This window comes from Diospyros lotus, chromosome 10, assembly GCF_014633365.1.
Source record: "Diospyros lotus cultivar Yz01 chromosome 10, ASM1463336v1, whole genome shotgun sequence".
Taxonomy (NCBI): Eukaryota; Viridiplantae; Streptophyta; class Magnoliopsida; order Ericales; family Ebenaceae; genus Diospyros; species Diospyros lotus.
Genome location: NC_068347.1, coordinates 29,182,161 through 29,197,077, shown reverse-complemented (window position 1 = coordinate 29,197,077; position 14,917 = coordinate 29,182,161). Strand labels below are relative to the sequence as shown.

Below are 14,917 nucleotides of genomic sequence, written 5' to 3'. Positions count from 1 at the left end.
ACATTGATTCCTAATGAGGCCAGCACACACAGGCAACACGAAACAAGCACATGCAACAAATGCAAAACATTCAACTAATGCAAAACATGCAACAAATGCATAGGATAGGCAACAAAAGCTTAAATATGCAACAAATGCATATCATCCACATAGGAAATGCAACAAATGCATAAACATGTTTTTAAGGCTTTCTCTCATCCTTCCACTTAGGCTAGGATCTCTCATCCTACCACTTAGGTTAGGATCTCACTTTAAAATGAGTTGGCTAAGACTCTCCACCTTGCTTAAGGTTCTATTCTTGACACTCAAAATGCTCTAAGAGTGTGAACACCTCACCAACCTCACTAGGGTCATAGGAAGTCACTACATTAGCCTCTTCTTTTTCTTTTCCCGTTTGTTTGTCCTTCTTGACATAACAATCCTTAATAAAATGTCTGATTTTCCTACAACCGTAACACTTCTTACCCTTCCCTTGGGTTTTGGACTTTGACCTATATCTTAGAAGTAAAGAAATGAAACTTGAAAGTGAGAGAAAATATGGTGAGGTCCATGTGATGAGGGGTAGGTCTCAGTTAAAGAGTCGAGAGGAAGATAGCAAGAAAAGGAAAGGTATCAGCTGTTGTGTTTTTAGGATATTTGCCATCTATGGCTTTTGATACTTTTTGTTGAACTAAAATCCCTTTCATTTTCTGTTGCCAAATAGAAAAATCACCCTTCCTATTGAACATCCCTATTTCAAAATGTGTAGCCATGTTCTCAAAGAATATACTCAACACACAAATAAGTAGTGCAACCTATAAAACACTAAGTTTTTTTTTCACACTATATCCTAAACAATGGGTATGCACAAATAGATTCAATTAAGGGTAGATTTTAACAGGGATAATACTGACAAGTAAATCATACATAAAATACCAAAACAAACACTGGATACCCACTAAGAGTATAAGAAAATAGATATGCAACCTAAGGAGATTTTAAAAGAAAAACACAATTTTAATTTAAACAAAACTTAGGCAGCAGATTCACAAAGACTCAAAGATCGATTAGAAACAGATTTTTCAAGCACTTAGCAATTTTAGTAATCACATAGATTAGCACAGGTTTACTCAGTAATATCTAAAAAAAATGCACTAAGCAGTTTAGATAACAGTAAATCATAAACAGCCACTAGAACCAACAAAGGATTACACCAGGCAAAATTCACACACAGCACTAAGCAACTAATTTTCTAAGCAAGACTTAACCGTATCAAAACAGGTTATGCTAACACAAGAAAATCACAGATAATCCTAATTCTAGCAACAAGCAATGGTTACCACCACAAGATAACCCCCAAAAAACCTAATGGTCACCCACACACGATGACCTGCTAGTTGCTGAAAATATAACTAGGGTTTGGAAATTTCTCACCGAGCAGACTGTTTTAACAATCCGTAAACAGAAAAGAGTTTGAACCACTGCCCCTGCCGGAGTTGGCACGCGTCGCTGCCGCCTGCTCCTCACGAGCCACCGCCGGTTAAGGGGACTCTCCTTGGTCGATCGATTTTCGACTATGGGCTGTTTCACCCCCAAATTGAATCCTGCACACAGCAATCAAGGAAACACAGATTTGGCTTTGATAAACTCTTACCACGAAATCAAACCCAAAACCGAAAGGGGATTCTCGATTCGGTCTTGATTTCGAGTAACCCAGGAGCCACACAAGGCTCTGATACCAATTGTTGCGGAAAATCTCTACAAAACAGTGGGTTAGTATTCAATCGAAATCAAACCAAAACAACCGAATGCAAGAACAAATCAAGGCAGAAAAATAAACTCCTTATTTAGCAATAATGGCAGTCACGAAGACTACTCCAAGGCTCAGATCTGGGCTTGTTCAATCACCACTTAGGCAATAACCAACGAATAGGGACACCAAGCCACAAAGAAGCCCAAAAGCCCCAAGAACCGAAGCCCTCAAACCCTCAAATCTCTCGGCCGATCGACACTCTTTACCCAAACCACACAAGCTTCCACACATAGTAGGATCCACTAAGGAACAGAGAGAAATCACGAAGATATGGGTACAACAATGGCCGAAAAACTTATCACAAAGAGAAGACAGCAACTCGGACTAAATAAGCATTGCAAACGCCATTAACGAACAACCACAACCCACAAGGAAAGTGTGGTACTCAGCAAGGAAAGAAGCATCTAACCGAGAAGGAAAGAAACCCCAACAGGATCGACCATCAATGAAGGGAGAATCGGCCGAGAGAAGGAACAAGCGAGAGAACACAATCGGCCACCACACATAGGGCACAAAAGGGGAAAGAGTTCCTTTTATATTAAGGGCCTAGGGCACAAAATGAGAGGAAATGGGATTGGGCTTCATGGGCTTCCTCTCTCCTTGAGCAAATGGGCCAAGGCCCATTTCTCCTCCAAATGGAGGGTTAAGGGCTTATAGCCCGACTTCTATAAATGGGCTGCCAATAAGTGGGTTGAACCGTTGTTTCAATCCCAGGTCGAAATCTATGAAAATAACCCTAACCATCGCCATCACCTTGAGCCTCATTAGAAAATACAAAACCCAACAATAGTTATTTTCTTTCTCTCCTAATCAATTTTGCATATATATATACAAACATGTAGAAGATGGTGGAAGTGGGAGTAGGGCATAACTGCCCTCAAAAGTCCCAATAATTTCTGGTCACTCAATGCACAACATTAACTTGTCTCTATAAATAATAATTAATTAATTTGTTTCACATATCTGTTATATTTTAATTTCTAAAGCACCCAGATTTTTTGATGCTTTATACACACAACTATTGGAGTGTTAAAAGGCAACTAAATGCTAATTAATAAATATATATATATATATATCTTTAACCTTTTTCTAGAAATATTAAACATATTGCTTTTAACTTTTAATTAAGAGAAAAATTAAAGTGGTCTCAGCCTCCTCCTCCAGTAGATCGCACCATTTTAATCACTATAAAAAAATTATAATTAGAAATTACAATTAAAAACCATAGCATATCTATCTCTAATACAGATGGATTATAGAAAAAATTAATTATTTATATTTTAATAATAAAAAAATACGGAGACAAAATTAGAGATGATTTTTTTTGTCTAGGAAAAAATTTATTTCTAATTTCGTCTTTGTATTATTATTTGAATATTATTTATTACTTGGAGATAATTTTTTTTGTCTCTATCAAAAATAAGAAATCCATCTGAAAAAAAAAATGATTAGATACGGATAGTTTTTCATTTAACAAAAAAAATATTATTTTAATATTTATTTATTACTGTAGAGAGGAAATTATTTTTCATCTCTATTCATAAATAAGGAATTCGTTTTAAATTATGTCTTGAAATGTAAAAATATAATTAGAAACAGATAATTTTCGTCTTTTAAGGTCAAAAGAAAAATATAATTGTTTTAATATTATTTATTTATTACTTTAGAGACGGAAGTATTCCGTCTCTAATTCTGATTCAGATTTTATCCCGCATTTCTCTTTCCTTCTCCATTCGTCGAGTGCTCCTCTTCACCGTCGATTCCTCTTTAGCCTCCCTCTCTTGTCGTCGACTCCGCCGTCGCCGCCTCCCTCTCCTTCTCCGCCTCAGCCCGCCGCCGCCTTCCGGGACTCAGATTTGTAGTTTCTCCTGCCGTGGCAACCAGTCCTACAAGGCCCCTGAACCACGACTCTCGACAGCTAAAGTGGATCCTCGATCACAAAGGTACTTCATCTTGCCCCTGATCTGCTGCTTCGTTTCGTCGATCCATTCACCCAATTTTGCCTCTCAATCCCCCAAAAAATTCCAATTATCTTCCCAATGCCTAGTCCTGCTTTTATTCGGATCACGGTTTAGTTAGATCTGCGCTTTCAAGCCATGATTTGTTAAATGTTGTTTACTTTAATTCTGCTAAAGATTCTTCCATCGTCAATTTACCTGTTAGGCTTGAGGAGGAAAAGTTGAGATGTTGAATCACACGCACAAAAGAAAATTAGAACGAGAAGTCTGCTAGCTATAGTTCACACCTCAGATCACTTTCTACTAGTCGCCTGTTCCCATGCACAGCTGAGGTCGTTATAGCATGCCGTTGTTTGATAATTTGTTCTCTTCATAATCACACCTTACAGTTTTGAATTTGATAGTTTTGAATTTGACTGCACAAGAATGGGTATATGTTGACCTTAATACCAATTTTAGGCAACTGCAATTTAGGATCCCGTTATTCCTTTATGATGTTTTGTGAAACGGGATTGAGACATTGTATGTTTTGTGGAAGAATGATGAATGATGGTGATCTGTCTTATGAAAATGATCAGTGAAATGTTCCACACGTGCTAGCCCAATGTCTAACTGTATTACTTACATATACACATTGGTATTAGCAAAGTTCTCAAAACTACTACTACTAAACCTTAGGCCTTAATTTCAGGTCAACTGCATAGGTTCTAAATTGGTAGTCAGCTGTATGTACGATCATATATTTTTGTAAGATTAATATAATTCACACCTTACCTAAGAGTTTCCTATTAAGTTTTTGTTGGTCTTGATAGTCAACTGTCTCAAACTACAAGTAAAAGAATTGGTCCAATTTGTAGAGTCTATTACTTCATTCTCAATCCTTTGCTGATACTTCTAGGGGCTGACTGGTTTCAGGTAACATTTCATTACCCATTTCCCACAACATTTTACCTCCAGTGATTACTACTTTCAGAAAGTTCATTGTTAGATCCCATTTTCTGTTGCTTCCAGTGACATATTTGATTACCCAAGTATTTATTAAGCATGAACAGCCTTCGTATTCCTAGCAAAATGATCTCCTATAGATTTCATACATTCACTCCTATAAGCTCAATAATCATCTTAAAGACTAAAGACAGGTCAGATAAGACATTTTGAATATGTTATTAAATTGGTGTTATGTTCTAAGGATCAGTTTGTTGCAAGCTATCTTAATATGTCCAAAAAAAAAGTAGGGTGCTTATTTTTCAGCTTATCGTGATCCATGTGAAAAACTACACGTAAAGCTGGCAACTAAATGATATATACAGGGAACTTCTTTAGTAGAACTTCACTTAAATTTACATTTAGCATCTGTTAAACATTTTACCTTTTTCTGTTTTCTGTTCTTTGTGGCATCTCGTGAATGTTCAATGTTCAATATGTCTGTTGTGTGGTTTGAAACTATGCAATTTATCTCGTCAAATGCTTGAGCTTGCTTAGATCTACTGTACTGAATCTTTTAATTCATCCTGAAATTCAGTTGCGCATACAGTCTGCTTCACTTATTTTGAAGGGCATGAATTGCCTGGCTTCCTGCAGCATCCTGGTGTAGCAACAGGCTGTGTGGTTCAAATATTCTGCTTGTGCATTAAGAAGTTGGGACAATTATGGGGTTCTTAAATCAGCAGCATGGAGGCAATACAGTGATTGGAGAATCCAAGTACTCTTCTACTGCACACTACAGAAGTGGTCTAGCATGTATGGTGAATTCAGAAATAGGTGCTGTTTTGGCTGTGATGAGGAGAAATGTAAGATGGGGGATTCGTTATACAACAGATGATGATCAGTTTGAGCATTCTCTTATCCAATCTTTTAAGGAACTACGGAAGCAAATTTTCTCATGGCAAAATCAGTGGCATACTATCAGCCCAGTCCTGTACCTGCAGCCTTTTCTGGATGTTATTAAATCTGATGAAACTGGTGCACCAATCACTGGTGTTGCTCTTTCATCAGTTTACAAATTTTTATCTCTTGAGATACTTGACATAGATACTGTGAATGTAGATGATGCTTTACATCAGGTAGTAGATGCTGTCACAAGCTGCCGGTTTGAGGTCACTGATCCTGGCTCTGAAGAAGTGGTACTGATGAAGATACTTCAGGTTCTCCTGGCTTGCATGAAAAATAAGGCATCAGTAAAATTGAGTAACCAGCACGTGTGCAACATAGTGAACACCTGTTTTCGTGTGGTCCATCAAGCAAGCTCTAAAGGTGAATTGTTACAAAGGATAGCACGCCATACTATGCATGAACTGGTCAGGTGCATTTTTTCACACCTGCGTGATATTGCCAATGTAAAACATGCACCATCCCAAGGAGGGAGATCATACACTAAGAAGGAGGTAATGGCATCAATTTTAGTTATTGCCTTTGATTTGTTATCTTCTTGAGCTTAATTGTACAATGTGCCCAGTTCCATTTCAGCAGAGATGCTACTGAAACTTTTGTATTTAAAATAAATCTCCCTGTGACCATTCCAGGCAGGTTGTGTTGATACCCTAGAAAGGAATTTAGGCATGGGATGCTCTTTCTAAGTAGCAGTACTGCTTTGGAATGACTCAAAGGGGATTCTTGAAGAGAACTTGTTTACTGAATAATATTTTAGTTCATCAATGTAGCACAGAGTTGCTTAGAGTTTCAACTTGTTGAGTTCTAAGATTTCAATCTGATTTTTTTTCCCATGTGTTTTTTGTTAATTTATGGTAACTTGTGTTTCATTCTAGGTTAGTGCACTCGATGAGGATTGCTCTTTGGAAAGTAAACAACTAGATAATGGGTCTATGGGTTTGGAAAATAATAGTCAACCACCTCCAGTTGAAGTTACTTCAAATGATTGCTCTGGTGTATTGGTAGGCAAGATGGATGAATGTAAAACTGAGGTTGGTCAGGAGGAGGATGCTGAAAATGGAGGGCATGTTATGATGGAGCCTTATGGGATCCCGTGCATGGTGGAGATACTCCACTTCCTTTGTTCTCTTTTGAATGTCATGGATCACGTTGAAATTGGTTTGGGGCCAAATCCTATAGCATATGATGAAGATGTTCCTCTCTTTGCATTGGGTCTAATCAATTCTGCCATTGAATTGGGTGGGGCATCTATTGGTGATCACCCTAAGTTACTGTCCTTGATACAGGATGAACTGTTCCATAATCTGATGCAGTTTGGGCTGTCTATGAGTCCATTGATTCTTTCAACTGTGTGTAGCATTGTCCATAATTTGTATCATCATCTTCGTACCAAGCTGAAACTACAGCTCGAAGCCTTTTTCTCTTGTGTGCTCTTGAGGATTGCAAAAAGGCAAACATGGAGCATCATACCAACAGCAGGAGGTTGCTATGGAAACGCTTGTAGATCTGTGCAGGCAGCAAGAATTTGTGTCTGAGATGTATGCAAACTTTGACTGTGACATATCCTGCAGCAATGTGTTTGAGGACCTTGCCAACCTATTATCCAAAAGTGCATTTCCAGTGAATGGCCCACTATCTGCAATGCATACCCTTGCTTTGGATGGTCTCATTGCCATGATTCAAGGTATGGCCAGCAGGGTTGGCAATGTATCTCTGCCTCCCGAACAAGCTTCATTGGATCTTGAGGAATATAAGCCATTCTGGATGGTCAAATGTGAGAGCTATAACAACTCTGGTCACTGGGTTGCATTTCTCCGTAAGATGAAGTACATCAAGAGAAGGTTGATGGTTGGAGCAGATCACTTCAACCGGGATCCAAAGAAGGGTCTAGAGTTCCTCCAAGGAATACATCTGTTGCCTGATAAACTTGATCCCAAAAGTGTAGCGTGCTTCTTCAGATACACCACTGGGTTGGATAAGAACCTTGTTGGAGATTACCTGGGAAATCATGATGAATTCTGTATTCAAGTGCTCCATGAATTTGCTAGGACATTTGATTTCCAGGACATGACTTTGGATACTGCATTGCGTGTTTTTTTGGAAACTTTTCGGTTGCCTGGAGAGTCACAGAAGATACAGCGGGTACTGGAGGCTTTTGCAGAAAGATATTATGAGCAATCTCCACACATTCTGGCCAACAAAGATGCTGCACTCTTGTTGTCATATTCACTCATATTGCTCAACACTGATCAACACAATGCACAGGTCAAGAAGAAGATGACTGAAGATGATTTTATCCGTAATAATCGAAGAATAAATGGAGGCAGTGATCTCCCTCGAGAATATCTCTCCGAATTGTATCGCTCGATCTGTGAGAATGAGATCCGGATGACCCCAGAGGAAGGTGCTGGTTTTCCAGTTACGATACCCAGCAATTGGATTAGTCTAATGCACAAAATGAAACAAGCTGCGCCTTTTGTCATCTGTGCTTCCGGAGCACACCTTGACTATGATATGTTTGCTATCTTGTCAGGTCCCACAATTGCTGCAATCTCAGTGGTTTTTGATAATGTGGAGCAGGAAGACATTTTGCAATCATGTATTGAAGGATTCTTGGCCATTGCTAAGATTGCGGCTTGTTATCATCTTGATGATGTTCTAAATGATCTGGTTGTGTCTCTTTGTAAGTTCACAACGCTCCTTCATCCTTTACCGGCAGAAGAAACTCTCCTTGCTTTTGGGAATGACAATAAAGCTAGGATGGCCACTGGCGCAGTTTTCGCCATAGCAAATAGATATGGTGATTTCATTCGTTCTGGTTGGAAAAACATCTTGGATTGCATTTTAAGCTTGCACAAGTTGGGCTTTCTTCCCACTCGTCTGGTCAGTGATGCAGCTGATGAGTTGGAACCTTCTTCTGAGTTGGAGCGAGGGAGGCTGGCTACAAGTTCTGGGCCAGCAGCTCGCATACTTTCAACTGCCCATTCTCGGAAATCATCTGGTCTGATGGGCCGCTTCAGCCAACTCTTGTATCTTGATTCAGAGGAACCTGCATCACAACCATCTGAAGAAGAACTCGCAGCTCATCAGCGCATTCTCCAAATGATTCAGGATTGCCACATTGACAGTATTTTTGCTGAAAGCAAGTTTCTGCAAGCTGAATCCCTATTGCAGCTTTCACAGGCCCTTATATTGGCTGCAGGACGACGGCGTAAAGGGAATAACTTCTTGGAAGATGAAAACATTGCAGTGTTTAGCTTGGAGTTACTTATTGCAGTTGCGCTTAATAACAGGGATAGGATTATGCTTCTTTGGCAGGGGATTTATGAGCACATAGCTAGTGTTGTCCAGTCAATTGTAATGCCTTGCGCTCTGGTTGAGAAGGCTGTATTTGGGCTCCTTAGGATATGCCAGCGGCTACTTCCTTACAAGGAAGACCTGACTGATGAGCTTCTAAAGTCGCTGCAACTTATATTGAAACTTGATGCTCGGGTTGCCGATGCATATTGCGAACACATCACGCAGGAAGTTATGCGCCTTGTGAAAGCAAATGCAATGCAGATAAGATCCCATATTGGATGGCGTACCATCACTTCCTTACTTTCTATTACAGCCCGACATCCGGAAGCATCTGAAACAGGGTTTGAGACTTTATCATTTATTATGAGTGGTGGAGCTCACCTGTTGCCCGCTAATTATGTACTTTGTGTGAATGCTGCTCGACAGTTTGCCGAATCTCGAGTTGGACATGTAGAAAGGTCTATCAGATCGTTAGATCTGATGGCAGGCTCTATTGTCTGCCTGTCCAAATGGTCTTGCAAGACGAAGGAAGCTTCTGGAGAGGAGGCTATGAAAATGTATCAGGATATTGGGGAGATGTGGCTGAGGCTGGTACAGGGACTGAAGAAAGTATGTTTGGATCAGAGAGAAGAAGTACGGAATCATGCTATTTTGTCGTTGCAGCAGAGCTTTACAGCAATAGACGGGATTTATCTTCCAATTGAGTTGTGGTTCCAGTGTTTTGACCTAGTCATATTTGCATTGCTTGATGACTTGCTGGAGATTGCACAGGAGAACTCTCCAAAGGACTACAGGAACATGGAAGGGTCGCTTGCTTTATCTATCAAACTCCTGTTGAAAGTGTTCTTACAGTTTATGCATGATCTGTATCAGTCAGCATCATTCTGCAAGCTATGGTTAGGGGTCCTTAATCGTATGGAGAAATACATGAAAGTGAAATTCAGAGGGAAACGGGGTGAGAAGATCCATGAACTAGTCCCTGAGCTTCTCAAAAATGCTCTGCTTGTTATGAAGGCTAGGGGAATTCTTGTGCCAAGTGATGTTAGCGAGGATAGTTTCTGGCAACTGACTTGGCTGCATGTGAAGAAAATATCTGCATCTTTGCAAGTAGAAGTCTTCCCTGGAAATGAATTAGAGCAGTTGCAGGTGAAACAGATACAAACAGGGGGTACTCCTGTGTCCGATGAGAACATTGTTGTTCCATCGGGGCAGACCACAGTCTGAAAGTAGTCCTCGTGTTAGAGAAATTGCAACGTCAAATTGCATTAGGGGAACGTGAATGGACTTTCATTTGTTCTTTATGCTGGGAGCCGAGACAAGCCATTGGTTGAGAGACCTGAAATGGGGTGGGTTTATGGAATATTTAAACCACGAGAAGCCTATTCAGAATTTGTCAAAAGTTCAGCAACACACATCCGGTAGAGAAGGGTAGCAAGAGTGCTTACTGGAAGTATGGTGCTGTTATGTGTTCACGACTTTTAAGCAGATAAGCTTTTCTCCATCCAATCTCCAATTCTTTTGGACGGCGTGGCACTCATTATTTGCTCTGTTATTTCACATAATGGGATGGCTCGCCAAAATTTTGTTTTGGCATGAAAAGATCTATACTCAATTTAAGGTTACAATTGAATCATTTTTCCTTTGTGTATACATATCAAATTATATTTTAATAGCATGTTATAGTCGTTCATCCATGGACTACTTCCAAAGGGGAAAATTTTGCTAACTTGTCACTGTAATTGCTTCATCTTTCCTTTAGTCAGGGTTCTGTTTGATGTTTCCATTATGCATTTGCTTTGGAATTGTTTGTAGCTTTTTCTTTTATCTTTGCCCATCTCTGGTTGAGTTTGAAGTTTGAAGTGAAATTATGAATCTCTCTGGCTTTGATCAATGCCATTAATTATGTTTAGTTCACTTCATTTCTAGTCATTCGGAGGCTCTGCTAAATGGATCAATGCCATCAACATTCATTAATATGTGTTGCCTCTGCTGCAGGAGCAAGCTAACTTCTTCGAACAAGCTGGAACTATCTAACAATTAACGGCTTTAAGTTGATTTCTCAATTCTTGGATTATCAACGACACTTATGGATGCTTAATCCTCGTTTCAAATTAAGGTGGTTGGTTTAACGGAAAAAACGCAGAAAAAAAAGAAAGGTAACACTAAAATGAAAATAGTATGGACATGAACATATTTTCTACAAGATTTAAGGGAAAATAAATGGGTTATTTTGATATAACAATATGTTATAATTCAAGAGCTTTGCAATTGCCAGTGTATGAACCCAAGTGAATCCTTGGCACTTGACAGACCAACAATTATTGAGTTTGTTGCCTAATAATGCTCTAATATTGGTGTATATGTATATGTATTTACCAACAATACATGGCAAACTCTTTTATATTTTTCATTAATTGATTTGATTCAAACAAGTTGGGGTTCTTTAATTTGAAGGTTTATGATTGGTTATATATCTGCTTTTTGGAGTTTTTTTATTTAAAAATTTAATTCCATATATAGATATGATTAAATTGATGAGCAAAAAAGAATCTAATCACATTCGCATTTAAAATGGTTAATTAATTTATATTTTGCATTACCTCGTATTATATTTTAATTTGTCCACGTGTTGAGATAACTAATTATCTCTTACTTATGATGTTTCAAGCCAAGCGAATCAAACGATACCCAACATTACTTCTTTTATTTTTAATTGTTTAGAGTATTCAATACTGAAGCTAAAGAAATGAAAATAAAAACATTGAAGAAGCCTGCAACAAGCGGTCTAAAGGGTCCTGCTCATCAGTACCTCTAATTAATAGTCAATATTATATATCAAAATGAGGAGAGCATGATAAGAAAGAATATGGGAGCACACAAGCATGGGTTGCTCCGCCGCCTGGATGCCATGATCGACGAGAAGCTGACGTCGGCGGCGGCGGGGTGGTGGTGACCAGAGAGGCTCAATGCTCAATTCTCTTCTGCTGAAACACATTCTTAATTGTTCTTTTTTAAACCAAATTCTCTAAATTAAGACACAGAAAAATATCTTCATATAATAAAACAACAATCCTTTAAGCAGAAGCCAAGTATATTTATATGGCCACTGGCAAGCCATATCTAATGTGCTTTGAGGGCTCAGAAGATGTGAGGCAACCTGAATGTAACTGTTGAAACTTGTAGTTGGTTCACATTTCTTGGACACGCTTGATCTTCTTTTATATACACACACACACGCACACATATGATCTTGTTTAATGTATAAACTGATAATTAAGCTACTCTCTCCTGGCTTTCTCTTGTTCTTTTTGAGCTTCACCAGTACCATACATTAACTTGAAACATAACCCAAGAAAGAACCAGTTCAACATCCATGGGGGTAAATTAATTAATTTGCGTAATTACCTATAAATGTGCAGAGTTCAGTAGCTAGCTGCTAGGTGAGAGCTGATAATTTTGCATCAAGATTTAAGCGTTGAGAAGATCGAATATATATATGTTGGCTTTCAAGGTTATTAGTTTAGCTGTTTATGCAGTTGTTTCTCTTCTTATTTTCTTAGATGTTACAGCTTCTGTAGACCACATTTATCGTGGAGCACCCGAGTATCCATCTCCGGCAACTCAAGATGATCCATCACCTGAGCTACCCGGAGTGAATTGGGCACCGGATGACGATGATGATGATGAGCGGTCCAGAGTGTTTGATGTCACTGGCTATGGAGCAGTTGCTGATGGCGCAACAGAGACTAGCTCAGTAAGGTCTCTTAATCTCCAATCAGCCTAAATGCTATAGGACTCGCATCGCATGCAATTTCTCAATCAAAGACAATTTGATCACAAAAAAGAGAAAAAAATAAAAGGAAAGGAAACAATGGTTCTCTGGCGATATCTTGTTGAAGGTTCGATTGCTGTGCTTTTAATGTTCTGTTTCAGGCATTTTTAGCAGCATGGGAAGATGCCTGTGCTTACAATGGCAATGCCACATTACTTGTACCAAATGGGGCATTCTTTATAGGGCCAGTCACGTTGGAAGGTCCTTGCTACAACAACCAGTCCCCAAGAATCAGCCTTAGAGGGACTTTGAAGGCTCCCTCAAGCCTCAATGCTTTCCCCACCTCTAGCTGGATCGTGTTCAGAGGGCTGCAGAATTTCGATCTGACCGGCGAAACTGGCACAGCGACGATAGATGGCCAGGGAATGGAAGCTTGGGCACTTGGTAGCTCCGATAAGATAGATAAGCCTCGTAATCGTCCTACTGTAAGCTCCACTTGCCTTGCCTAAACTAAAAGAGCAAATTCATGGGTTCATCATGGAATGCCACTGCCTAAAGCACGCACTGTCTCTCTCTCCTTCTTCATTATGTGCAGTCCATGAAATTTGTGAATATTTCTGGTGGGACTATCAGCAGCATTGCCCTGTTGAACAGTAAGAACTTCCACATGAGCTTCTTACACTGCAAGGACATTGTTGTCGATGGGGTGGAGATTCGCGCTCCTTGGGACAGCCCCAACACTGATGGCATCCACATTAGTTCTTCGTGTAATATCAACATTACGAATTCGACCATTGGAGTGGGGGATGACTGTGTCTCCATTGGACCCGGCAATGCCAACATCTTGGTTCTTAATGTTACATGTGGTCCGGGACATGGAATCAGGTAGCTTTCCCACTCTAATGCCAATCTATCTCACCATTCAAAAATGAATCAAACCTAATCTGACTTCAATCATGTATTCTTGATAGAAACACATCATCATCGTCTACAACAGGCCTCTTATTTCTTCTAGATGGCTAAAGCAATTAATTAATTAGCATCCTGATCGATAACCCAATTGAAATGAAATGCTTGCTATCTCCATCATAGTGAAATTTGGCTACTTGGCAGTGTGGGGAGCCTGGGAAAGTACCCGAACGAGGAGAATGTGACAGGGGTCTTGGTCAAGAACTGCACCATCAGAGGCACTCAAAATGGTGTGAGGGTGAAAACATGGCCTGGATCACCACCAAGCATGGCTTCTAACTTGACATTCCAGGACATTGTCATGATCAATGTCTCAAACCCAATAATCATAGATCAAGAGTACTGCCCTAGCCACACCTGCCTTAACTTCAAGGTAAGTGTCCTAAACCACTCTGCTTGAAACACAAATACTTGGATACATTGTTCTGTAAAATTAAGCAGTGTCCAATTAATCTGACTATATATTTGGCTTTAATTTGTTTGCCTTTTGTTCTTAGCCCTCAGATGTAAAGCTCAGTAACATCTACTTTAGGAACATCAAGGGCACTTCCCGCACCAAATATGGAGTAACCCTAGTTTGCAGTTCCAATGTGGCTTGTGAAAATGTGCACTTCGTTGATGTGAAGCTGAACCACACAGCAGAAGACTGCAGCCTTTCGGAAACTGGCCTTATTTTGAAGGGTGCCCTTCAAGATGTAGAGTTCTTGCTCTAATGAATATTTATACTCTTATATAACCAAATATCTTGTCTTGGTGTTGTGAAATTTTATTAATGAAGTAATTTTTAAAATATTTTTATATATTTTCTTGAAAAAATAAAAATTAATTATATTAATAAAATTTAAATTCATGACCTTTATGTCACAGACTTGGTGATTTTCAAGCACAATGCAGCCTTACCGTCTCTCAACTTCTGCTCCTTGCGGTATTCACACTAAGTCAGCCTTTGACTTGACCTTGAGGTTAAGATTTAGGTACAAGAAAGAAAATAAGAACAGGAGAGTTTAGAGAATACTTTATATTATAAAGAAACTTTACAATACTTCATATCTCTCTTTACAATATATTTCACTCTCAAGCTGACCCAATAACCAATATTTGATCTCTAGATAATTTTTACAAAATATCTACAATAAACAATTTTATGGTCTAGCCTAGTCATGGAGAAAGCTAGTCTCTAGAATTCTCTATGAAAATATTCATACAAATATTTTAGATATTGTTCATATAAAAATC

The 14,917-nt window shown here is 39.1% G+C and overlaps 2 protein-coding genes across 2 annotated transcripts; both read left to right on the top strand.

The window, feature by feature from the left end:
* The first annotated feature begins 3,520 nt into the window (after nucleotides 1-3,520).
* LOC127811807 (ARF guanine-nucleotide exchange factor GNOM-like) lies at nucleotides 3,521-10,732 on the top strand. The gene is given in 4 exon segments (XM_052351982.1): nucleotides 3,521-3,735; nucleotides 5,332-6,134; nucleotides 6,516-7,085; nucleotides 7,087-10,732. Coding segments are annotated over 3 exon segments (4,383 nt in total). The 5' UTR covers nucleotides 3,521-3,735; nucleotides 5,332-5,399; the 3' UTR covers nucleotides 10,165-10,732.
* Nucleotides 10,733-11,747: 1,015 nt separating this feature from the next.
* On the top strand, nucleotides 11,748-14,394 carry LOC127811222 (exopolygalacturonase-like). The gene is made up of 5 exons (XM_052350930.1): nucleotides 11,748-12,694; nucleotides 12,874-13,197; nucleotides 13,308-13,597; nucleotides 13,826-14,054; nucleotides 14,179-14,394. Exons 1-5 carry the CDS (start codon nucleotides 12,437-12,439, stop codon nucleotides 14,392-14,394), a joined length of 1,317 nt encoding a protein of 438 aa, XP_052206890.1. The 5' UTR covers nucleotides 11,748-12,436.
* Nucleotides 14,395-14,917: the final 523 nt, after the last annotated feature.

Coding starts and splice junctions, on each gene's coding strand:
- LOC127811222 (XM_052350930.1), top strand. CDS start 12,437: ATGTTGGCTTTCAAGGTTATTAGTTTAGCTGTTTATGCAGTTGTTTCT. Junction 12,695..12,873: donor GCGCAACAGAGACTAGCTCA/GTAAGGTCTCTT, acceptor GTTCTGTTTCAG/GCATTTTTAGCAGCATGGGA. Junction 13,198..13,307: donor AGCCTCGTAATCGTCCTACT/GTAAGCTCCACT, acceptor CATTATGTGCAG/TCCATGAAATTTGTGAATAT.